The 27,347-nt window shown below is 30.8% G+C and overlaps 2 protein-coding genes and 1 non-coding gene across 3 annotated transcripts; all 3 read right to left on the minus strand.

The window, feature by feature from the left end:
- Positions 1-22,930: 22,930 nt before the first annotated feature.
- On the minus strand, positions 22,931-23,002 carry TRNAP-AGG (transfer RNA proline (anticodon AGG)). The gene has a single exon. It is a non-coding gene; the product is annotated as a tRNA-Pro (tRNA).
- A 396-nt stretch (positions 23,003-23,398) lies between these two features.
- Positions 23,399-24,783, minus strand: LOC108846253 (U1 small nuclear ribonucleoprotein C). The gene is made up of 5 exons (XM_018619477.2): positions 24,704-24,783; positions 24,574-24,616; positions 24,264-24,305; positions 23,966-24,182; positions 23,399-23,873 (listed from the first exon to the last, which is right to left on the minus strand). The coding sequence occupies exons 1-5, from the start codon at positions 24,709-24,711 to the stop codon at positions 23,605-23,607; spliced, it is 579 nt and encodes a 192-aa protein (XP_018474979.1). The 5' UTR covers positions 24,712-24,783; the 3' UTR covers positions 23,399-23,604.
- A 657-nt stretch (positions 24,784-25,440) lies between these two features.
- On the minus strand, positions 25,441-27,347 carry LOC108847072 (rho GTPase-activating protein 2; the record flags this gene model as incomplete). The annotated part of the gene is given in 4 exon segments (XM_056993446.1): positions 25,441-26,181; positions 26,255-26,605; positions 26,687-26,807; positions 27,321-27,347. Coding segments are annotated over 4 exon segments (958 nt in total), but the record flags the coding sequence as incomplete, so codon positions are not given.

The following is a 27,347-nucleotide window of genomic DNA, read 5'->3' on the forward strand; positions in this document are numbered from 1 at the left end:
CCCACTAGACTTTAGCTCAAGCCCAAGATCAGTCGAAGTCCAAGAACTCTAGTCTTCAACGTCGTCTCTATCCTCTTCTGTACCTGCGCAAGAGACAAAGACAAGCAACAGATTTGAGACTCTAACCATTGAAGATGTGTAAACCTTTACAACTGTAAAGCTATGAGCTGTCAGCATAGCTGTCATAGATCTATATTGTTCCTAGGACTACTATAAGATGATGATGTAATCGAACAAGAGAAATCAATGAGAAAAGTATTATTCATTCAAAAACCTCTGTTTTACTCTGTTCTTCACAAAGGTATAGTATTTTACTGATTGTGTTTTATTCAAGAGTTTAAGGTTTACCAAGGGTTTAGAGTCATGATTTAGGGTTAAGTGTTTTGTTGATGATATTTTTTTTTTTAAAAACATATATTTTTTGTAACTACTATTAATTTTTATTTTAAAATCATAATAAAACTTGAGATATTCTGTTTCATTTTTTAAAAGATACCGAATATGAAAAAACAAATTCTTATTGATTGGTGGACGTACATGTTCATCCTAGGATGAATCCAATAATTACTTTTATTTTTAAAAGATTGGCGAAATTCAAGAACCTATGAAGGATCCCTAGCTTGTCTATCCCTTCTACTTGCTATATCTAAATAAAGAATAATGTTTCCTTCTCGAATATTATCAAAATAATCTCTTGTTTTACCTCGTGACAACAACAAATGCCAACGTAGCAACACCGTTAGGACTTACAAAATCTCAAATTAGGCATAAAGGAAATTCTAAGCATATAATATCTTGGATGAACCATTCAGGATGCCATTCATACGTAATGGAGAACAGTTCGTTCAAGTGATGGCTCAGATTTAAAAGTAATAATATACTGCTACGCATATTATGTAATGTCTATTATGGAATATCATAAAGAAAATAGCTTTAACCATCTTTATAAAAAACTAGGGTAAATCCGCCCTACGGGCGGACAGACGATTAAAATTGATAGTAAAAATTTATTTTAAATTTTATCTTAATTTTAATTTAAATAGAGTTAAACTTCATAGTTGTTTTACAGCAATTTTATCTATGTATTTTATTCTTCATTTTATATATTATAACTTTTCTAGGAGGGAGAATATAATTATTTACTTTCTTTCAATATTTATTTTAGTTTAACTATACCAATAAGTCAAATAGAATTTTAAATTTACAATTAGAGTAAGTAGAGTAAAATTATTTCCTCCTAGTTATATATTTGTTTCATGTGTTAAAATTGTTTTTTACTTTCCACATTTTCTTTTAAAACTAATGATTTATGCAATAAAAAAAAAAAATTATGATTTTTACTGCCTTTAAAACCTATTTTTTGTTGCTGTTAGTAGAATAAAATATAAAATGGATCCTAAAACTTATTTCAAGCATATTACAAAATAAATTTTGAAATAAATATTACTGACTAACTTATAAAATATAATTCTTACAAAAAAATTATTATACATAATTAGATTATTGTATATTGATTATATTTTATTATTGAATAAAACTATTTCTTGTAAATTAATGTCTACTAATTTGCAATGACCTTCAGAAAATTGTAACTTCTTTAGGAGATTCCCAAGTTGAAAAATTTCTCTAACCAAATAACATTAAAAAAAAAAATCAGTTGCTTAAAACCCTTGTAGCCAAACCAGTTTTCCATGCATTAGCTATTGTGTTGTTGAAAAACTTTCATTTAATATTGAGAACAAAGTAAAGATACAATGTGATCTAACATGTTATTGCAAAATGTGGCACGCTATGGAATCCGCTGTATCACCTCTTCATCCCAGTCTCTCTATTCCTTTTGTTAGATGAATTTCAAGAAATTTAGAAAACCAGCACAACAAACCTGGATATATCGTTGCATACTTTAACCTTCTCCATGAATGAAGAGATTTGTTACTAAATTCATGTATAGCGTGGGACTTGGAGCAGTAAATAAGAGAAACTATAATAGAATAGAGAGTCGCAAGAATCATATTCACCAATGTTCCATTGTTCCCTAGATTCAGGAGGTCACTTTATTTAACATAAAAGAACACTTACCCTTCCAACAATCTAAAACTGGATATAGTTTGATTTCACTTGTTCACTGTCTCTTGTTGATAGAACAATTCTACATAGCACATGACTGTTCATCCGCTAGACTCCAGTCACTCCATACATTGATTTGCTACTCTTGGTTATGGTGTGTATTTATTGAGCTTTGCTTTGATGTTTAAGCATTTAAGAACATTGAGAGGAAAAAGAGATACTGTAAATTGCAGGGCCAAGCAAAAGAAATTAAAAACCAAACCAATAAACAACACCAACCACTTTACAATGTACCAAGAATGGGTGTGGATGGTTCCAACAACTAAATCCAGTACAATGATACTCTCACACTCTCTCTCTGACCTTGATACCAAGTGAAAACATTTACAATGTTACATCCATAGAAAAACTAAAAGGCAAAATAAAAAATCTTATTATTTAGTACTACTCAATAGCAGGAAGAATAAGTAAATACAATCATACCTTTAACACCTCAAGACTAAGCACAAACTTGAAAAAGATACACAGACTCGAAACAGAAATTCAGAATCTTAATAAAAAGATAACCCAAGGGTCAGATTAATATGAGGGAGAGGAAGAGAGATTTGAAGCTTACGGAGTCAGAGAGCCGTGAAAGATAGATCCTTTAGTTTTTTTATGCATAAACACACCTCCATTGCCAAACGTTCTTCTTCTGGTCTTGGACAAACACAAAATGCAGCAGCCCCCTGTAAAGAAAGTATTGAGGTGTTTGGAATGTGTTAGTAACTAAGCAAGCAGGCCTCATGAACAGATTCTAAGATCCTTGCATCATACAGACACTTTAGAATGCCTACTTACGGATGTGGTTTCTTAATCTTTCTTGAGTGTAAAGTCCTTGCAGGATGTTCTTGTTTAGATATATAACAAATCATAGTTGGGAAGTATAAATTAACAAAAGAAAAAGAAAAAGAAACAATAACTTGCCAATATCAAAGACATGTTAACATCCTTGGATGAAACCAATATTATATTACCCTAAGAAAGTGCAGTAAAGCTTGTACCTTATTTGTTAAATCTTTTTCAGCTCTCACGGTTCAGTAACATGCCTTACAGTGAACTCCACTAACAACAGAGAGAGCAATTTCATTCGCCCCTTGTTCAAACACATCCTTCGTACAACATACATGTCTAAACACTTTATATATAGGCATACAAAAGCTCAGCAAAATAAAATCAGGGATTACATTTGATCAAGAAGCTGCAAAAATTAAGTAACTATTACCAAATGTGGATCTAGTGGGGAACATTAGATGCTCGAAAATGGAAACCTCTTCTGATAAACATGGGATTTGTTTCCATGCCTCCATCATCTGATCCATCACTTCTCTCACAGCTTTCACCTAAACACGTATCAAAAATTGAAACTTGTGATCATGCTTGAACAAACAAACTTACATTCAGAAACAAAAACCAAACCTTGTCGTGTTTCTTGCTTTTGAAGATCTTCAAAGACTTAGCTTTGTACTCTCCAAAATCATTTCTTTCCACCGTAGCTAACTCCTCCAATGCCTCGGCGGCTGCTTTCCTCGCCGCCCAAATCTTCAAGTAGTCAACTATGCTTTCCACCAGAGCTCACCGTAGCTCTACCAGCACTAATCACGCTTCCGTTCACAACCATTCCCGCCGACTTCGCATTAGAAGCTTTACACTTCACCAACTTCTCCAGCCTAGGAAGAAGCATGTGTATTAAGAGCCGGATCCTCTGCAACATCAGTCTCCGCCACAAGACACAACACTTCTCTGATCTGCGTATTAACATCCTACTCTGTCAAAAGCAAATTCGTCAACGGCTTCATGAATGCATAAACAAAAAAGGCTTCGTCGTACGGGAAGAGATTGCCGACACAGTTGCGACGCAGACTCATCGGATAGAAGAGTCGGGATCACGGAGGCGTCGTGTAATGAAAGCGAGAGCATGTCCACGACCATACTCTCACCGCTTCTCTTTACGTTTCTGGCCTCCAAAATTCTCAGCAGAAGAACTGGCTAGGAGGAGATAAGATTTCTTCGTTATTCATCCTCAAATCAGTAAGAAGAACATCGCCATGATACTGCAAATAAGTTTTTTGGATTATCAGACATGTGAGGATATGTTTAAGTTATGAAGGCGCCGACGAACAGAGACGAATTGAAGGGAACTAAAGACGATTAAATATGAAACTCACCAGTTAAGGATCTAGAACGCATCACGCCGCATCGTCGATTGAGGGAAGCGAAGAAGACGACGCTCAGGTCTCAACTGATTAGGGCTAAGAACATTATGGGCCTCGATTACAAAACGCGAGCCAAAGCCTAACAAAAACCAAAACGCCGAGTTTCATTTAATCTGACGTGTCAGCGCCAGAGAGCTCGAGTTTGTGACATGTAATCCAATGTGGCATCACCAGGAAAGATGTAACTCAACTTTATATAAATAAAAAATGAAAAAATCATCTTCAAATTCGAAGTATTTTTGTTCTTCTATATAAATGATTCATTGTCAACAGAATAACACACCAATTCATTCAGTTATTTCTTTCCTTCCAACATATTATTAGCGTGAAACTCTACCTACTGAGTAAAACCCTAATGGTCAAGAAAAACAAAACATTGCTTTTTTTCTTTGTAAACGGTGTATACAGCCACTCTCCGTCTTGGTCATCATCATACCTTTAATCTTTAATTTTTTCTCAGCTACAGTTTTTGTTGAACGTATTCATATTTATTGTTAAATCAATCGCACAATTTGAACATTGTTATGAATCATGAAGTGGATAATCCATAACCAAGACCATACAAGTTCAAGACTAGAGTCCATTGGAGGTTTACATCCAGCCACATGGAAGACCTATTCAACCTTAGTCTTTATGAGTTTGACCATGTCATTATGTAGAGTATCTTTGTAATCAATTCTCCCTTTGACTCCACTTTGTATGAGTAAGCAATAAGAAATAATACAACACATTCTCACAAACTTTCTCTTAAATCTTAACACGTTATCAGCACGAAACTCTCTTCCCCTGAGCAAGCTCTCCTCCGGCGACCTCCTCTCCTCCGGTGACCTCATCTCCTCCGGCGTTCAGCCTTGTTTTCTGCCAGCCAGTCTTCACAGCCCCTCGCCGGCCACTTCTCCACCTCTCTCCACCATCCGCGGATCATCCTCCTCTCTCTCTTTTAAGGTGGTCCATTCAGAATCCTTGTGGTGAAAAGGTAAAATAATCTAAACATAAAATCTAAAAACACCACATATCTGAATTTTGATTATAAAGATCTATATGAATCTGAATTTTATATGAATCCTAAAACTTATAAAACAATATAAATCTATAGATATTATAAAAGAAAAAAATCTGTAGATCTAAAATCATCTCAAATATTAATCTTGAATCCATGATCTATATGAATCATGATTCTAAGAACCTTTTGAATTATAAACAAAAAATATTGAAAGATTGCAAATCCCCTTAGCTAAAAGCCATTCATAAAATTGGCTGCTCCTCTCTCCTTTTGTCATCCATGAATCCGGATTTGATGAAAGATTAAAAACCCATGATTGAATCCTTTGATTGGCCTTACTATCAGATGTGAAAACATGAATGTATAATCTGGCCTAATCAAAAACCCCATCAAAATCCTCAAACCAAACTGATGTGATGTTTGCCAAATAAAATCGGCCATTACACACATCAAACTCTTTCTCTTGCTTGGTTTCACAACCAACAAAATACAATATCCAAAATTCAAAAACAATCATGATCACCCTAAAGCCAAAATCGTTTTTGATCCTTTGTGATCAGTCAAAATCAGAATAAATGAAATATTCAAACCCATCAATGAAAATCTTTGACCATTGATGTCTGATTTTCACTACAAGAAAACAGGGAAATACTGACGGACATACTGACGGAAAATGAATTCCTCGGAATATTCCGAGGAATTTTCGAGGAAATGCCGAGGAAACATAAATTTTACGTTTCCTCGGGATTTCCTCGGAAAATACCTAGGAAATTCCGAGAAATTCACTTTCCGTCGGTATTTTCCGAGGAAATCCCGAGGAAAGAGTTTTCTTCGAAATTCCGAGGGATTTAGGGATTTAACTTTTAGGGTTTAGGTTCCTCGAAATTTCCTCGGAATTTACCAAGGAAATTCCGAGTGATTTAGGGATTTTACTATAGGGTTTAGCTTCCTCGGAATAGCCTCAGAATATTCCGAGGAAATTCCGAGGAAAATGGTTTTGTAACCGAAAAAATGTTTTCGGTTTGAATAACAAATATATAAGCCTTATTAAGTGTCTTAAACTGATTATTAAGTGTCTTAAACCAAAAATAGGTGTGTTACCCGATAATAAACACTTTCCGATTGTATGAACGAATTTCCCACAACATAAGATCAAACACTTATACACTTTAATGAATGGTAAAAGGAATACTTACAATTCATTTTGGAATTTTGTTATTTCATGGTTTATGATCATCTATACAAAGAATATTCAATTTTATCATTACATTAGTATAAGAAATGATATTGGGCAAAACAAATTGAGGTTTTGAAACCCCAAACATATATCCCTCGGAATTTCCTCGGAATATACCGAGGAAATTCTGAGGGATTTGAATTTTCCTCGGAATTTTTTCATTTTACCGCCATAATTTTCGCGAAATATTTTGCGAAAATTAAATTTTCGAAACTAAGGAAATTCCGACGGATAGTTTCCGTCAGAAACTTCGAAATTATAAACACAGATCTCTTCTTCTTCCTCATTTCTCTCTTCTTCTTCCTTGCCATCTCCGCCGACCTCCCCTTCTCTCTCGACGATTTCCGGCCAATCCGACCTATTCATCCTCTATTTGATTCCCAAATCATGTAAGAACCTTCCCAATCTATTTGTTAGGTTAAAATTGATGATTTTAGAAGTTTTTTGATAGATTTTTTGTTAGGGTGATTGGTAGGATTGTATAATGGAAGTTTGATTGTGGTTTTGTATTGAGGATTGTGATTATTTGATTGTGTAGAATTTTTGTTTAAGTTTTATAATAGTTTGGTGTTTATAAATAATTTTGAAAACGTTTTTTGTATATAAAATCTATTTTATGAATTATAAATGAAACGTTTTTGTATATAAAATCATTTCTATATTTATCAAACATTTTTAATATTTATGAAACGTTTTTTGTAAATATTAAACTATTTTTGGAATTTTAAAACTATTTATATATTTTTTTAAAATATATATTTATATTTTTGTGATTAAAAAACTAATTTTTGGAATTTTAAAACTATTTATATATATTTTTAAAATATATTTATATTTTGTGATTAAAAGCTATTTTTGTAATTTTAAAACTATTTATATATATACTTTTATATATATTTTTTTGTAATTAAAAATATTTTTTGTAATTATTAAACTATTTATTTTTTGTATATTTTTATATTTTTGTGATTAAAAACTATTTTTAGTATTTATTAAACTATTTTTTATATATTTATATTTTTGTGATTAAAAACTATTTTTGAATTTAAAATTTTTTTTTATTAAAACTAATTTTTAATATATTTTAGTTTGTACAACTTTGAATAATATTATCTAATATATTTTCAATTTCAATTTTTATTTTATATTTTATATTTTCGAATTTCATTAAAAAGGAATTTTAATTTTTTTTTAATTATTTTTTTGAAAATTCCGAGGAAGGTGGTCCCTCGGAATATTCCGACGACCACGTCCCTCGGAAAATTCCGAGGAAATGTGCGACGAACTCTCGTCCTCACAGTTTCCTCGGAATTTTGTTTCCTCGAAATTCCGTCAGAAAATTCCGAGGAAATTCCGAGGAAAAATGAAATTCTGAGGAATTTTTTCCGAGGACATGTTTCCTCGGTATGGCGTCGGAATTCGCTTATTCCGACGACATACCGATGATTTTTGCCCTCAGTATGAGCCTGTTTTCTTGTAGTGTTTGAAACTGAAATTTTTTTTTTTAAAACTTTTATGATTGTTTAAATGAAATTTTTTGACTAAAGTAAATATTTATTTCAAATATTATAAACTATAATCTATTTTTTAAAATTAGTATATCATATAATAAATTTTAACTACTAGTTTTGAAAACATTTGATTATAAAGTTATCATTTGATCACATAGTTATTATTAATCAACCTTGAAATCGATTTTTATGATTGAATTTTATTAGTGATGATTGAAAAATATAAAACATTTCAAACATTCAAAATCCCCATTGATCATGCATCCATGAATTGATCATCTTATTATGAATCCTTATCCCTTTATTGATTATTTGATTCAGATGTCGAAAATCAACAATCTTGAGTATGCTGCCATCAATCTCTCCGGAGACAATTACCTTCAATGGGCACTTGACACCAAGATCATCTTGAAATCCAAAAACTTGGTGCTTGTATCACTGATGGCAATGAGTCATCTGAGAAGGATAGATACAGAGCGATCTTAATCATACGCCATCACCTTGCTGAAAGTCTCAAAGACCAATACCTCACTATTGAGAATCCTCTGGAACTTTGGACAGAACTGTAATCCAGATATGATCACCAGAGGACGGTGCTCTTACCAAAGGCCCTATATGATTGGAGGAACCTAAGGATCCAAGACTTTAAGTCTGTGGATGAGTATAACTCGGCTCTATTCAAGATAGTTTCAAAGTTGAAACTGTGTGGAGAGACTATCACTGATGCTGACATTTTAGAGAAAACATTCTCTACATTCCACACAAGAAATATTTTGCTTCAGCAACAACACCGAGAAAAGGGTTTCTCCACCTATGCAAATTTGATCTCTTGTTTGTTGCTAGCTGAGCAAAACAATGAGTTACTCATGAGGAATAGTGAGATGAGGCCTCCAGGTGCTAAGGCATTACTTGAGGCACATGCGGCCATAGAGCCAAAAGATGAGTCTCCAAAGAAAGAGTCAAACCATAGCCGTGTGAAAGGCCGTGGAAAATGGCAAGAGCGTGACCGTGGGTATCAAACACGACCACACCATGGTCGGGGCCGAGGCCGAGGTTACCAAGCCAGCCGTGGGTATAAGTCTGACTTTAAAACCCATGGCTCGACCAAATCCCCTTGCCAACAGTGTGGGATGACCAATCATTGGGCTAACCGATGCAGAACTCCCCAACACCTTGTTAAACTCTACCAGGAGAGCATATAGGGAAAGAACCTGTGGCCCATTGGGTCCATCACGATGGTGAGAATGATTTCGACCATGAGAATGATGACCTTCTTGGATTTGAGACTTCGGATTGCATTAAAGAGGCCAATTAAGATTTCGACATCATGTTGCTCTTGTCTTTGCATTTTCCTTTGGCTTTATGTTTTTGTTCTACTACTTTGAAATAAAGTTCTATCTATGAAATAAATTTTATTTTATATATCCAGTTAAACTTTCTAAGAAACATTTAAACAAAGCCAAATAAAACATTCTTATACTTAAGAAATGTCTAAGATAATGGTCCTTGTCTATTTTTAAGAAATGAAAGAAGACAAGAACATGCTAGTGGTGGATAGTGGATCAAGCCACACTATATTAAAAGACAAAAGATATTTTGTTAACCTCACCCTAAGAAGTGCCAATATCAATATTATAACAGGCACGGCCAGTCTTATTGAAGGCCATGGCCAGGCCCACTTAATGATGCCTAATGGCACGCATCTAGAAATCTCTAATGCATTATACTATCCTAAATAAGAGAAATTTGCTAAGTTTTAAAGACATTTGTATGACTGGTCTACATATTGAAACTAAGTGCAAGGGAAAGAAAGAATTCCTTTTGATTTATGAAAATGCCCAAGGCCATAAGAAAGTCCTAAAGACTATCCCTGCTATATCTATGGGCCTTTATTCTGCCCATATAAACTTGATCGAGGTTAATGTCACAATTACTAAAGAGTTCAGAGAAGCCTTTAACCAATGGCATGACAGGCTCAGCCATCCTGGTTCGGCTATGATGCATAAAATACTCTTGAACTCAACTAGCCATTCCTTGAAATATAGGAAAATTGTCCCTAAGAGCTTTCCATGTGTTCCATGCTCACAAGGGAAATTAATAATAAGGCCATCACCTGTAAAGGTGGTTAAGGAAACATTAAACTTTCTGGAAAGGATCCAAGGCGATATATGTGGACCAATACACTCATCTTGTGGGATATTTCGATATTTTATGGTCCTCATTGATGCATCGACCAGATGGTCGCATGTTTGTTTATTATCCACTAGAAACCTGGCATTTTCTAGATTACTAGCCCAGATCATAAGACTGAGAGCCCACTTTCCAGATTTTCCACTTAAAACTATTCGTCTTGACAATGCTAATGAATTCAGTTCCCAAGCTTTTAATGATTACTGTATGTCCATGGGGGTAAGTGTGGAACACTCTGTGGTACATGTACATACACAGAATGGATTGGCCGAATCCTTCATTATTCTCCATCCCAATTACTCTCGGGTCATGAGCCAGACTTGTCCCATATCAAAACATTTGGATGTTCTGTGTATGTTCCTATTGCACCACCACAGAGAACAAAAATAGGACCTCAAAGGAGGATGGGAATATATGTTGGATTTTACTCTCCCACCATTATTAAATATCTTGAGCCAACAACAGGAGATTTGTTTAAGGCCAGATATGCAGGTTGTCATTAGGGGGAGAGAATAACAAGCTGGGCAAAGCAATAATATGGAATCAAACATCCTTATCATGGCAAGATCCTCGGACTCAATCATGTGATTTAGAGGTCCAGAAAATAATTCCTTTGCAAAAGCTAGCTAATCAATTGCTTGATTCCTTTGCTGACCCGAAAAGAGTGACTAAGTCCTATATACCAGCTTGTAATGCACCAATAAGTATTGATGTCCATGATGGACACAATCAAGTGGCTACAGAGTCTAAAGCACGTCTCAAACGTGGTAGACCAATTGGTTCCAAAGGTAAAGGACCTCGGAAATTAAAGAAAGGTACAAAAGAAACCGAAGTCATAGATTGTCCAGACAAGGCCGAAATGGCCATGCCTAAGGTACCAACCAATGAGACTCGGGACGCCGAGCCTCATGGTACTGAAGGTGCTAATGATGAGATCTCAATTAATTATTTTATGTCTGGGACAAGATGGAACCGAAAAGATGTTGAAATCGATGATATATTTGCTTATAAAGTAGCCCTTGATATGATGGACTTAAATGAGGATCATGAACCCGCGTCTATTCTAGAGTGCACTCAATGATCAGATTGGCTCAAATGGAAAGAAGCCATAAATGTGGAGTTAGAATCATTAAAGAAAAGGAATGTCTTTGGATCGATTATCCTGACACCTTCTAATATTAATTCAGTGGAATATAAGTGGGTCTTTGTGAGAAAGAGAAATGAACATGGTTCAATTGTAAGATACAAAGCACGGTTTGTAGCACAAGGATTCTCACAAATACCAGGAATCGATTATGAGGAGACATACTCCCCGGTGGTGGATGCAACTACATTTTGATTTTTAATAAGTCTGGCCATAAAAAAAATTTGGATATGCGGTTGATGGATGTTGTAACCGCATACCTTTATGGTCCACTGGATAATGAAATATATATGAGATTACCAGAGGGTATTGAGCTTAAAGCTAACAAAGGTTCTCGAGAAGAACACTGCATACGGCTAAGAAAATCTTTATATGGACTTAAGCAAAGTGGTCGAATGTGGTATAATCATTTAAGCGAATACCTTGCCAAAGAAGGCTATAAGAACGACCCTATCAGTCCATGTATCTTTATAAAGAAGTTTGCAAACAATGGATTTGTTATCATAGCAGTGTATGTTGATGATTTGAACATCATTGGAACCTCTGGGGAAATCGCCCAAACAGTTGATTATCTCAAAAAAGAGTTTGAAATGAAAGACCTAGGTAAAACCAAAGTCTGTTTGGGGTTGCAACTTGAGTACATGAAAGGAGGAATCCTTGTGCATCAAATGGCATATACTGAAAAATTACTCAAGAGATTTTATATGGACCAGGCTCACCCATTGACCAGCCCAATGGTCGTTAGGTCCCTTGATTTGGACACTGACCCATTCGGTCCTAAGAAGGACAATGAGGATGTTCTGGGTCCAGAAGTGCCATACCTTAGTGCCATAGGAGCATTAATGTATTTGGCTAGCCACACTAGACCAGATATATGTTTCGCCGTGAACCTCCTATCAAGATTTAGTTCTTGTCCGACCCAAAGGCACTGGAACGGAATTAAACATATCCTACGTTACCTACAAGGAACTAAGGATTTGGGTCTATTTTATACCAATGAAACCAAAGATGGTTTGGTAGGCTTTGCAGATGCAGGCTACTTATCTGATCCACACCATGGTCGGTCCCAAACCGGTTATGTGTTCACTCATGGTGGTACAGCGATTTCATGGCGATCCATGAAACAAACCATAGCAGCCACTTCATCTAATCACTCAGAAATCTTAGCCATGCATGAGGCAAGTCGTGAGTGTGTATGGTTGAGGTCTATGACCCAACACATCCAATCAGATAGTGGTATGGTCGAGGACAATGGTCCGACCATCATTTATGAGGACAATGCGGCCTGCATTGCTCAACTCAAGGACGGGTATATAAAAGGTGACCGAACCAAACACATACTACCCAAGTTCTTCTTTACCCATGAGTTGCAGAAAGCTGGAAAGGTCGATATCCTACAGATTTGGTCTAGCGAAAATTCAGCCGACCTCTTCACCAAGTCATTGCCTACCAGCACATTCAGGAAGCTCACGCAGTAGATTGACATGCGTAGACTCAAGGACCTTCAGTGATGTTCAAATCAGGGGGAGTAATGTGTGTTGTACTCTTTTTCCTTAACTATGGTTTTATCCCAATGAGTTTTCCTAGTAAAGTTTTAATGAGGAAAAATTAGCATGTTACAAGCCCGATATGGTTATGGCATCCAAGGGGGAGTGTTATAAATCATGAAGTGGATGGTCTATAACCAAGACCATACAAGTTCAAAACTAGAATCCATTGGAGGTTTACATCCAGCCACATGGAAGACCCATTCAACCTTAGTCTTTATGAGTTTAACCATGTCATTATGTAGAGTATCTTTGCAATCAATTCTCCCTTTGACTCCACCTTGTATGAACCAATATATATAGTGGTGTAAGCAATAAGAAATAATACAACAAATTCTCACAAACCCTCTCTCAAATCTTAACAAACATCGCTTTGTAGTTGTCGATACTTGATCATTTGCTTCAAACAAGGTGGTTTTTTTTCTTCTGTTCCATTCACACTGCACATCTACATTATCTATATTATTAAAACTGAATCATCTTTAACAATTGTTTGGAAACATATCTTAAAAAAATCTATTTGGAAGCATATATAGCAATATAAAAAAGAATATAATGTTGTTTGGGTAAACATATATAGCATTATATTAAGAAAAAAAGTAATGAACTTATATGTTATTAACAAAGATTGCAAGTCCATTATATTATGAGAAACATATCTAGGCCATCTTTAAAATAGACGAAAAATGGTTTAATCTAGTTACCTAAAAATATTTTTTATTTGAAATAATCATAAAACAAAATTTAAAATTTATATACATATTTTCAAATCAAAATAATAATTTAAAATTTATTTATATCAAAAATTTTGTTCAAAATATACATATATTCAAAAATTGTTTTTTACTAAAATATTTTCCAATAACCATTATAAAAACTGTTTTCAATACATATAAGAAAATTTTTACTATTCAAAAAATAAAGGAAATGATATTAGAAAAAAAAAATTTATTTATATGACAATATTAGTTTGTTTTTGTTATTTATATTGTCTGAGGAATAAATTTAGAGAGGTCGGATCATATAAGAACTATTTCAAAATATTTAATTTGTTACTATTTTGAATATACAAATTTGAATCGTTGGGGAAAAAATAAAGTATGTTAACAACCTAAATATAAAATCTGATTAAAAAAATAAAGTACGTTACTTTTATTGTATTTTTCTTATATATATTGATTTTTTTATTACGGTTATCGGAAAATGTTTTTGTAAAAATCATATTTTGAATATAGGGGAAATTTCCAAAAATGACTCAATTTTGATTCTTAATACAAAAGCATACCCCAAATTTAATCAAATGCAAAAGTAACTTAAAAGCTAGTGAAATTACAACAACATTTTTTGTAAGTCTTCTTATATAGTAGATCTTTAAAATATTTAAAACTTTATAAAAAATATTTTGATGGGAAAAAAATGAAATCATGTAATAATAAACATTTCTAGAAGACTCAGAGAAGTCTTTTTGAGAAGTCTTTTATATCAAAAATATTTAAACTAATTGGAACTTTTGTCTCCATATATAAACAAAATTTACACATTCTCTTTCTTCCTCTCAAATGGATGCAACAAAAATGTAATGTTTCTAACTCTAAAACTCTCTAACATCTCTCTAATCTCTTTGAACATCAAAACACCAAACTTTATATCAATTTCTCATTTTTTTCTTATGTCTTCTCACTAATTTATCTTCTTTTTGCAAGTTTTTCATTACATGATTCTCATCTTTCACTCTTTGAAAGGTAGATCTATAAATTTTTGATATATATTTTTTGTGTGTTTTAATCCATATTTAATTAAAAGGCCACTACAATTTTTGACTCGTTCTTTAAAACCAGGATATTCTTTTATTGGCTATTTTGATAAATTTTGCATGAATTATTGTTTTGTTAAAAACTGAGTTTAAGTTTAATTATAATGTTTTAAATTCAAAAGGTGATTTCATATGCAACTCAGATTTGTGGTCGAACCGGTAGATCTCACGCTCTGTATATTATCCCGTACGGATTTAATAAAACTCGCTAATTAAAAATATGAGATAGCCCGATAAAAATCCAAAACCTGTTATCAACTAGTTAGATGTAGTCTCTATTAAAATGATTTAAATAATTAAATCTAACCAAATTTGTAAGAAATAGTGATGTGGCCTCAAATAAAATCTAATTTCTTAAAGATGAATATCACGTGTTTATTTTTTGAGAAGGAGTCCATCCGCGGGCTTGCGACTCTCCCGGAGATTAGGTCTGGTTCCAATGGTGATCCGGATTTAACCATTTTTTTTTCTTTTCAAAAAGGTAGTTCTGTCTTATAAAATAAACACGTGGTTATAACTGTTTTCAAGTGCTTTGTGTATAATAAAAATATTGTTGGTGTATGTATAATAAGTTTTCAAAAATATTGTTTGTGTATAATAAGTTTTTAATAATATTGTATGTGTATAATAAAGTAAACCACTAAATTTTTGATTTTATGGGCTATATTTAATATTATTTTATTTGTGTATAATAAAATGTTTTCTTAAATGATACTAATGGGTTTTGCAAATTTGAGAATTTAATATGAATAAACTTGATTATTATGACTCAAGATCCATCATTTTGCTGGACTGCATTTGTAGTTATAAAAACCAAAAAAAAATGCTATTAAAACTAAAATTCTTTTGAAAAGTAAGAGTATAGTACAAAATTTAAAAATTTATAACATATTTCAAATCAAAATAATAATTTAAAATTAATTTATATCAAAAATTAATTCAAATATATACAGATACTAAAAATTGATTTTACTAAAATATTTTTTGATAGTTATCATTCCATTTTTAACTCAATTTAACAACTTCATTAATTATATTAACTTAACAATCATCACAGCATTAGTTATATTATAATAATAATAACACTACATATTTTTATTTATTACTTTGTACCAATTATAAAAATTAAAATGTAAAATAAATGGATTTTGAATATGGTTAAAAGTTTTGTTTAATCTGTTTTACTAAAGGTAAAAATATGTATAGTTTATGTGAGCAAAATAATAACTTAAATCAAAATAATAAAAACATATTACATTTATTGTTATTTATTTTTCACTCTATATAACTATTTTACTAAATAAAAAAAACTATTTCCATTTCACTTAGTTTGGTCAAGCACATAAAAATAGTTTGTTTTTTTTTTTACAGAATCAGTTAGGCATGAACATTTGAATACCTATTCAAGTACGGATTGTTTTTTTCAGCTATCGGGTTTTTTAGTTTTGAAATTAGGCACCACTTGGTTATTATAAATTTATGTATGAGTTTCAAAATGGATCCTCCCGAGTTTGAATTAATTTGTTCTGATGTATAAGAACTTAAAAATATCCAAATAATTGGATATTTGTAACTATATTACCTGGTTCGATTTGAGTTTTTTTAATACAATTAATTATATGGCTATACATCTAAAATATATAATACTAGTTATGAAAAGAAAATATCAATATATAAGAACGTAAGAATCAATATCCACGCAGATGCGGATGTTTAGTTCTAGTTAAAATTATTGCCTCTGTAAATTCATAAACCCACAACTTACAATATATATATAAAAGAAAAGATCCACTTGTTAAAAAATATTGTGGAACTTGTTCTGAACTTGAAGGAGATGATGCTGATGAGTAGATTCCCTTGATCTATACTATTATTTGCGAAGTAATTTTTCGCAACGGAGCTCTCACGTTAAAAGTTAGACTGGTTAATATCGATTGTACCCTTAATGAATTTGTATATAATTTATTATATAATTAAAAACGAATTTTAAATCAATAATATTGTTATTTATATGTTATAATATCGATACTACCCTTAATGAATTTGTATATAATTTATAAGGGGAAATTGCATAAAAAACCCTCAAAGTGTCACTTACTAGCACTTTAAACTCTGAAGTTTTTTCACTAACACTTTTAACCTTCAAAGTGACATTTGTATTATAAAAAACCTCCAAATCAAAAAGTTGACTAGTTCAGCAGGTAATTTTTCAAAAATAATTTTTTAATTAATAAAATAAACAAAATAAATAAATAAAAATCCAAAAATTAATAAAGTCGAAATTTTTAATAAAATTTACAAAAATTAAAAAAATTAAAATTTTAGAAAATTAAATAAATATTTTTAAAATTATTTTCTTAAGTATTAAAAAAATAAAATAACTAAAAATTAATAATAAATAAAATTAAATTTTAAATAGAGAAGAACTAAATAAAAAGTTCACAATTTTTTTAAAAAATGGAAAATAGAAAATTCAAAATTCACTAGTTACGATGATGGTTTCTCACATAACCATTAACAATGGCGATAATTGTCATATCTCCAATGATAGTTTCCAACATCATCGTTAAAAATGACAAAAAATCTTTTTCAAAACTTTTGAATTTTCATTTTTTTTGAAATATATGAATTTTTTATTTTTATGTTTTTTTTTAATTTGATCTCATTTATCTTTGAACTTTAATTTTCTAAATATTAATTAATTTTCTGATTTTTTCTAATTTTTTCTAATTTTATTTAATTTATGAGTTTTTATTACATTTTACGATTTTTGTTTAATTTTCTGGTTTTCTATTTTTTTGTTTATTTTACTTATTAAATAATATTATTTAAAATATTATTTAATTAGTTAAATAATCAAAAAATTAAACAAAAATCGTAAAATTTAATAAAAACTCATAAATTAAATAAAAGTCAGAAACCATCATTGTCATTATTGATATATTTGAAATTGTTGTTGTCCACGATGATATGATATATTTTTGAAAAAAAATTATAATTAAAAAAAAAAACAATTTTGAATTTTCTTTTTTTTAAAAAAAATTGAACCTTTTAATTTAGTTCTTCTCTATTTAAATTTAATCTTATTTATTATTACAATTTTAGTTATTTTTATTTTGTTAAAATTTTATAAAACTATTTAATTTTTAAAATATTTATTCAATTTTTATTATATTTTCATTTTTGTGAATTTTATTAAGGTTTCGATTTTTATTTATTATTTGGATTTATTTATTTATCTATTTTGTTTATTTTATTAATTAAATAATTATTTTTGAAAAATTACCTGCTGAACAGGTCAACTTTTTGATTTGGAGGTTTTTTATGATACAAAAGTCACTTTGAAAGTTAAAAGTGTTAGTGAAAAAACTTCAAGGTTTAAAGTGCTATAGGGGTGGGCGTTCGGGTACCCGTTCGGGTTCGGATCGGGTATTTCGGATTTTCGGGTACTTCGGTATAGGGATATAAAACCTGTTCGGGTATTTCTGTACTTCGGGTCGGGTTCGGGTATTTTTAGTTCGGGTTCGGTTATTTCAGATCGGGTTCGGATATTTAGAGTTTAAAAAAAATAAAAATAATTTTTTCAGTTTTTAAGTTTCTTGTATTTAAAAGTATAGATTTCACTTAACTGATTTTTTTACTTTTTATAGATTAAATGATTAATACATTTGGAGATAACATTTTAAAAATAAAAATATTAATTTAGATAATATTTTTAAACTTTGGATGTAACTTTTGTTAATACAAGAAACAAAAAGTTTGACATGCATTTTAAATGAATATCGAATTATTTTCTCCATAATTATATATATACTATATGATTTTAAAGTATGTGTAACATCAATATAAATATTTTAAATAGAATGAGAGATGTAAACTACAAATATAAGGGTAAGTATACATATGTTCGGTTATCTTCGGATATCCATTCGGGTTCGGGTATTACCCGTTCGGGTTCGGATATCCAATCTCTCCTAACTTAATACCCGTTCGGGTATTTTGCTACTTCGGTTCGGATTTCGGTTCGGGTTTTCCGGGTCGGGTTCGGATGCCACTTCGGATATCGGGTAAAGTGCCCACCCCTAAAGTGCTAGTAAGTGACACTTTGAAGGTTTTTTATGCGATTTTCCCTAATTTATTATATAACTAAAAAGGAATTTTAAGTGAATAATATTGTTATTTATATGTTATATTTGATTATAAATTTACTAAATATAAAGATAATTCTTATATTTTTTTTTGTTATCTGAAAATAATATTTTTTAATTTAAAAGTTAAAAACGAATTTTAAGTTAATAATATTATATTTATATGTTATATTACATTATAAATTAATATTAATATATATAATAATTAAGGGGAATTTTCAAAAATTAAAAACGAATTTATATTAGTCAGATTAATTTTTATATAAAAATAAGATAATTCTTATATACTGTATTGTTATCTTAAAATAATTATTTCTGTTATAAAAATTAAAAAATAAGATATATAACAATTTATCTATATCTATACTATTATTTGTGGATTTATTATATAGTTAAAAATAATTTATGTTAATAATATTAATTTTTTTTTAAATAAGATAATCTTATATATTGTGTTGTTATCTTAAAATAATTATTTCTATTATAAAAGTTAAAAAATTAAAGTATAAAACACTCTATCTATCTATTATTTGATAAGTGAAATTGCTTATTGTTTATGCTTTCCATAATTATAGGCTAATTAGTCATATTTTATGCTTAATTATTAATATTAATTAATTAATACCCTTAATGAATTTGTATATAATTTATTATATAATTAAAAACAAATTTTGAGTGAATAATATTATTATTGATAAGCGAATTTGCTTTTTTTCATGCTCTCCATAATTATAAGTTTAGTTATATTTTATGCTTAATTATTAATATTAATTAATTAATACCCTTAATAAATTTGTATATAAATTATTATATAATTAAAAAGCGAATTTTAATTTTTCGCAACGGAGCTCTCACGTTAAAAGTTAGACTGGTTAATATCGATTGTACCCTTAATGAATTTGTATATAATTTATTATATAATTAAAAACGAACTTTAAGTGAATAATATTGTTATTTATATGTTATAATATCGATACTACCCTTAATGAATTTGTATATAATTTATTATATTACTAAAAAGGAATTTTAAGTGAATAATATTGTTATTTATATGTTATATTTGATTATAAATTTACTAAATATAAAGATAATTCTTATATATATTTTTTTGTCATCTGAAAATAATATTTTTTAATTTAAAAGTTAAAAACGAATTTTAAGTTAATAACATTATATTTATATGTTATATTACATTATAAATTAATATTAATATATATAATAATTAAGGGGAATTTTCAAAAATTAAAAACGAATTTATATTAGTCAGATTAATTTTTATATAAAAATAAGATAATTCTTATATACTGTATTGTTATCTTAAAATAATTATTGTTATAAAAATTAAAAATAAGATATATAACAATTTATCTATATCTATACTATTATTTGCGAATTTATTATATAGTTAAAAATAATTTATGTTAATAATATTAATTATTTTTTAAATAAGATAATCTTATATATTGTGTTGTTATCTTAAAATAATTATTTCTATTATAAAAGTTAAAAAATTAAGATATAAAACAATCTATCTATCTATTATTTGATAAGTGAAATTGCTTATTGTTTATGCTTTCCATAATTATAGGCTAATTAGTCATATTTTATGCTTAATTATTAATATTAATTAATTAATACCCTTAATGAATTTGTATATAATTTCTTATATAATTAAAAACGAATTTTGAGTGAATAATATTATTATTGATAAGCGAATTTGCTTTTTTTCATGATCTCCATAATTATAAGTTTAGTTATATTTTATGCTTAATTATTAATATTAATTAACTAATTAATACACTTAATAAATTTGTATATAAATTATTATATAATTAAAAACGAATTTAAGTGAAAAATATTATTATTTATATGTTATATTTGATTATAAATTAATATTGTCAAAAATATAAAGATAATTCTTATATATATATTGTGTTGTTATCTGAAAATATTTTTTTTTCATTTAAAGTAAAAACAAATTTTAAGTTATTAAAATAATTTTTTCTATTATAAAAGTTAAAAAAATTAAGATATAAAACAATCTATCTATCTATACTATTATTTTAGAAGTGAATTTAGTTATTTTTCATGCTCTCCATAGTTATAGGTTTAATCATATTTTATGTTTAATTATTAATATTAATTAATTAATAATTTTAGTGATTTAGCTAATAAGTTATCATTATGTTGTAAATAAATGAAATATCCTAAAGACAATATCATAGCCAAACTTATACACTATAATTTAGTAATATTAAAGTATTACATATATGTTTATATTATATTTTGGTTTAGTAATATTAAACCATTAATATATATATCACATAAGATATAATATTAATTTATCTTTTATGATAATTTTCAGGACAATCAAAATCACTTATTGTGATAATTTTTGAAAAAAAATTGGCAGAAGATTCAAGGGGAATTTTCAAAAATACCACTTTGAAGGTACCATTATTCATCTTTACCACCACTAACTACACATTTTCAAAAATACCTTATTTATTAAAATGTTAAAGACTCTTATATCTTTGTTTTTATATGCTTTTCAAAATTTTAATCCAAAATTCTAAATCCTAAAGCCCCAATTCTAAACCCTAAACCCTAAATCTTCAACTCTAAACCCTAAACCCTAAACTATATACCCTAAATTCAATATCCTAAACCCTAAACCCTGAAACCTCAACTATAAACCCTAAATCCTCAACTCTAAACCCTAAACTTTATACCCTAAACCCTAAAACATCAAATCTAAACCCTAAAACATAAAATCTAAACCCTAAATCCTAAACGTTCAAATCTAAACCCTTCATTAAAAGTAGTGGTAAAAGTGGTTAGTGTAAACATGAAAAGTGGTACTATGAAAATGGTATTTTTGGCAATTTCTCAAGATTTTCAAAATTATTTATACTATTATTTGCATAATTATTTTTTCGTTCTCGTGTTTAAATTTAGAGCGTTGAAATTTTTTATTATTCTTAATAAATAATTAGGTTATATTTGTTAATATATAATTACCCTTAAATTTAAAAACAAATTTCATTAGTTTGATATTCATCATGATGTAAAAGATTTTATATTATTTTATCTAAAAATATTTTACATCATATATTTTAAAAATAAATATAATTTATGTATATATGAATATTTTAGTTTATTTTATATAAGAAAAGATATTTTTACAAAATAAAAAGAAATTGAATATAAAAATTAATATTTAATTAATTATTAAATATTTCAAAACACGAGAATAATTTTATCCTAAAGTTTTTAAATTTATAGTATATCTGTTTATAATGTTTTTAACTATTAAGCCCGCAAGTGCGGGCAAAACACCTAGTGACTAAGTGTTTGCCCGCATACAGTCTCTTTGATTAATGCATTTTTCTATTTTCAGATATATAAAAGAAAATTTAGCATACAAATAGTGTTCCTTGTTAAATCTGCATAAATGGATAGACAAAGAGTACTGGAAACGGAGGTCGGCTTGGTATGAAACGTGTCTTGGTGTACCCTTGAAGGATAAAGTGGAGAGAAAGAAAAGAAAATCTAATGGGGGCTGTGGTTGAACCAGTAGCATTTTCGCATACAAGTGTATCTCTGTAAAAGGTTAATCCTTATTTTTCTTTGTTAATGAAGACAAAAACATGTTTTGACCAAAAAAAAAAAAGACAAAAACATGTTATAAAAGTCAAGCATGTCTTTATGTTAAAAAAAAAAAGTCAAGCATGTGTTGATTTCTTCTCAAAGATAAGACGTACTGTTATGTAGATAGATATAAAGAAAATAATTTCACAGTATACAAAAATTCTTGACATCATACTGCATTTTTTTACTACATATTTTTTTCTGCAAACTGCCATTTATGTGAACTTACTTAATTATAAATATTTAAAATTGTTTCTATCCAGAAGCCATTAACAAAAGTATAGCTGAAGATCCAAGGGAATATCGAAGGAGAACAACAGAGCTGAAGAGAATTAGCAAAAGAGAGAAGAAAACAGAAAAAAGAGGGGCGTTCCGAGAATTGAACTCGGGACCTCTCGCACCCTAAGCGAGAATCATACCACTAGACCAAACGCCCTTTTTGGTAAACGTGTTATATCAATACTCTTAAAGACCATCAAACATTGCTCATTTGTTCTTGTCTTGTCACTGACTCACTCTCCAGCCAATGTGCCCAATAGAACCTCGGAAACTAGGAGAGGCAACACAAGCAGAAGAGTTTGTGCCTTTGTGGACCAACTTCTGGTGGAAAAAGATCTAAATTTGTCACCAGTTATTCTACCCGGAAACTAGTCTGAGAAAGAGTCCAACCAAGGATACGAGAATCTTCTATTGAGAGTGGCAAATATTACATGCTTCAAGAGAAGATCATGTTTACAAAGGGTGATCCAGAGAGTGAAGAAAGGATCTATGGACCTGTGTCATCCCACAAAAAAGATTTATGCAGAATAGTTTTGCTAAACATCACAAGCAATGAATGAAAGCCATCTTATCAAAATCTTTCACAAACAGGACTGATGACTGTTCGTTATAAGAGACCTTTCAACATTCTACAAAAAGACAAATTTAGCACATAAAAATTTATGCACTTCACATACATTAATTAGAAAAGGTAAAATGCTAAACAAGAGCCCTGAGAATCTTCTTGGCAGGAGAAAAACAACTCAACAGACCTAAACTCTACTCATTGCTTTCAGGAGATTCACCACCAGGGTTCGGATTGTTGAAGCCACCGCTCGGCGGAGCAGCAGCAGTAGCAGCAGCTGGATTTGTTTGATAAGGAGGAGGCGGAGGAAGAGGAAGTCCATTATAATTGGGAGGCGGTCCACCACCTTGTCCTGGTAATGGAGCCATGCCTGGTGGCCTAAGCATACCGTTTTGTGGTGGTGGAGGTAGAGGAGCACCAGGCGGTGCCATCATCTGTGGTACTCCAGGAGGAGGCATGTAACCTGGCAAAAAAAAATTAAAATATTACATTCTAACTATAAAAAAAAAAACTGAACCATCTATGTTATGTAAGTAGACTAGTAACAGAAAGTACCTTGACCAGGCATCATGGGTCTAGGGAGAACAGGAGGTCGCATTCCCATAGGCATAGGCATCATAGGGAGGCGAGGTCTCGCGAGCATATGCTGGTTAAACGCACCACCAACCTGATTGTACGCTGCAGCTTGGCCAAGATGCTCTTTGATTCTCTGATCAATCAGACTTTGAGTTTGTTGTTCCTCAAACTGCTGATAGTATATCCGCACATTCGCCTGAAAAATAATCATCAAAGCTATTAACAAAGGTCTTATATACACCAGACAAAAACAATATAAAACTAGTTTATGTAAAACCTTGTGTTTGTAACCGGCGTTGTGCTGCTTCCTCACCGATGGCTGACAGAAAAAAAAAAAAAGAGTGATAAGAGAAGTTACATGATAGGTTATCATTTTGATATGTGATAACAACTCAGAAACATCATTGATAGGTGAGATCACAACTCAAATAGTGGTTTTAAAGACAAAAAGGCAAGAAGCGAACCAATGTACCAAGTTAATAACCTACTGGTTTAAAAAATGGAATCTAAACCGGAAACCTAACCGGTACGGCCGTAGATCAATTTGCCAAGTTCATCAATCGAAAGAAAGAGAGATTTGGACTTACGGAATCGTGGGTGAGATAAGTGTCGCAATAATCACAGTAATACCTGCGAAAAATCAACATTAAAAAGTAATTAAAAACCTAACATAATTATCTAAGTTTATTATACTTAAGATCTAGAAGAACCCTATACCTCGGCATCTTTCAGAGCTTCGGGAGGAGCAGCGAGAGGAAGAAGAAGAAAGTGCAGTAGAGTCGATTTTTTTTTTGTTTGTCTAATTTTTCAATAAAAAGGATGATTTTAATCTAACGGTACAGATTTGTCTATGATATCTGACGGATATTAATAAGCGGAGAAGTATCTCAATTGAAGCGACGCCGTTTCACAACAAATGGAGTTTAGTAGACAAAGCCACTGGTTTAAGCAAATGTTTTGGTAAAGATTTTATCTCTTGGGTGTTTAGTACTAAAGTTTGGTCACTGTATAAGGTAAGAGTGAATGCATTTTCTTTTGGTTGTTCTTGTTGGTTGCAAGTTTTGTTAGTTATGAGTCACAAGTCACAAGCAGCTGCTCAGAACTGCTACAACAACAATGGCAGAAAATAAAAGGTTGGGCTAATGGGTCAACCCGGTTCATGATTCGGACCAATCTTGAATAGATGCATCTGTGTCTAAATCCAAATCTCATTGGGGGTTAAAGATTTAACCATCAAATTAAAAGATGTAACTTCATTGCAAATAGATCATCTTTTTCTTCTTTTTCATTTTTATATTTCTGGAAATAACGATTTGTAATTTATGTTTTTCAATGAAATTCATGTAGACATTTTTTGATTTTATTAACATCAAATTCATTGAATTTTCTCTTTAGTTTTTTTTTATGATCTTATATTGTCTTTAGAAGAATGATTTAGTGTTTCAAATATTTTAAAAAAGGAGAGATCAGATTATCTTTGCTACAACAAATCCAAACAGCACAACACACATGGAGAAGGACTACAACAACAGTCAACAGACAGGTTCAGCCCTTGCTGAACCCCTTGATCAGACTCAGCACCCAACAATCCCTAAAGACCCTAACAAATTTGGAAAATAATCTCTGTATTGATTTATAGACAGAACCAGTCTCTTCCTGCAGATTAAGCAGAAATACGAAAAGCTAACAAACCCGTGGAAGCTGTGACTTGAATTAGACAGGTAATAGGCTTCATCTTAGTCGCTTGTCCCTGAGCCTAAAGTGTTGTTTTTGTCCTCTGTAAATGATACCAATGGAGAGCATTTTGGACTCCAGTCTTCAGAGATACTAGTGTTTGAAACTCTAGCATTGTTGTTGTTGAGCTGGCCCAAGAAACTTTTCTCTGCTGAGCTTAATGATCCAATATCATTTTCACCTTCTTGGATAGACCGGTGGCTGAGATGTTCTTGTTGTTGTTGTTGTCCTTCTTCTTCTCCTCCTGATTCTGAATCTGTTCCTTGTGATTCACAGCTGACTTCCATGTCTTGTGCATTGTCAGAGTCAGAATCAGTTTGGGAATTTGACGAGTGGGATGGTGAATACCCTTCTGATCCGCTTGAGGTTTCTTCACGTTCCGCTAGTGTTCTAGTAATGAGTGTCTTAAGCAAGTTCATCACTTGAACCGCATGCATAAGAGCCGTTAATGGATCTGTCATCTACAGTCACAAGATTCAGTAACTTCATTGAATGTTAAAACGCAAGTAGGTTATGTTTGTGTTGTGTTTTTACCTGAGTCATGTTAGGAGCAAAAACCATGGCTATATTCCTCGCGTTCATCTTGTTAAACTCTTCTTCCTCAACAACATCAGCCATAAGATCAACAGCCCAACTGAGCAAAGCAGACTCAGTAGGCTTAAGCTGCTTGATGAGTTGAACAGAGTCTTCCTCTGTGTTGCAGTTAAGAACTTCCTCAGGAGAAAGACCGTCAAGAACTCCACAAGGTAACTCTCTGAACCAAGCTTTGATAAGACCAGCCAAGCAATGCACATCAATGTTCTCAGGAACAATACCTCTGTTCAGTTGGTCTCTCACATGTTCCTCTTGGCTGTTCTCAGGGTTTATCCTAAAGATCCCTTCGGCCTATTTTTTTATCCACACAAACAAGATTAACAAAAAAAAAGGCAATGGATTCAGTTTGGTTTGTGGGATGTCTTTCTTTACCTTGAGACCATGTTGAGAATAGAGTCTTTGTTGCATTAGTAATAGAATGGTTGGGACACTGTTTCCTTTCTCGTCATAAGAACATTGCATTGATTCCGCAGAGACACCAAACACGCTCACGCTGCATTTTATCCAGAAAACAAAAGCTTTTAGAACTTAAGTGTTAATCTTAATAATGCCTTAAATCTAGATGTAACAGTAAAAAAAAAACTCATTAGCTTTATAAGTAAAGTTAGAAAACCTGTTCAATTCAATCTAAGAAAAAAATAAGGAAATCCAGTTTTAAATTTTATAAATATTAGTGTAACTAATTGTATTTTATTATTTTCATCATTAATTTTAAATTAAAAATCTAATAAGGAGGTTTGTTTCAAACGAGCTTCTCCATACTTTTTCTAGAGTTTTTAAGTTTAATTCGCAGATTATTTCCAACATTAAGAAACTTTCAAATTATAGCCATAGAAATGTAGATCTTGCTGATAAATGTCCTAAAAGAATCCAATTAAGAAGTATTTATTAAGCTAATCCAACAACTAATTGCAGATCCAGATTCAAAATTCAAAGCTTTTAATAATGTGTAATAAAGATAAGTAACACTAGAGATTTAAAAAAGTAGTAAATCCAAAAGAGTTACCTAGCACTGGGGACACGACACGGGATC

Source organism: Raphanus sativus, chromosome 9, assembly GCF_000801105.2.
Source record: "Raphanus sativus cultivar WK10039 chromosome 9, ASM80110v3, whole genome shotgun sequence".
NCBI lineage: Eukaryota > Viridiplantae > Streptophyta > Magnoliopsida > Brassicales > Brassicaceae > Raphanus > Raphanus sativus.

Bases quoted from the DNA above. Each gene is read 5' to 3' on its own strand.
- LOC108846253 (XM_018619477.2), bottom strand. The intron at 24,183-24,263 runs GTTTTACATAAA...ATTATTTTTCAG, and splicing joins ACGCCGGTTACAAACACAAG to GCGAATGTGCGGATATACTA. The intron at 23,874-23,965 runs GTACTTTCTGTT...TTTTTTTGCCAG, and splicing joins ACCCATGATGCCTGGTCAAG to GTTACATGCCTCCTCCTGGA.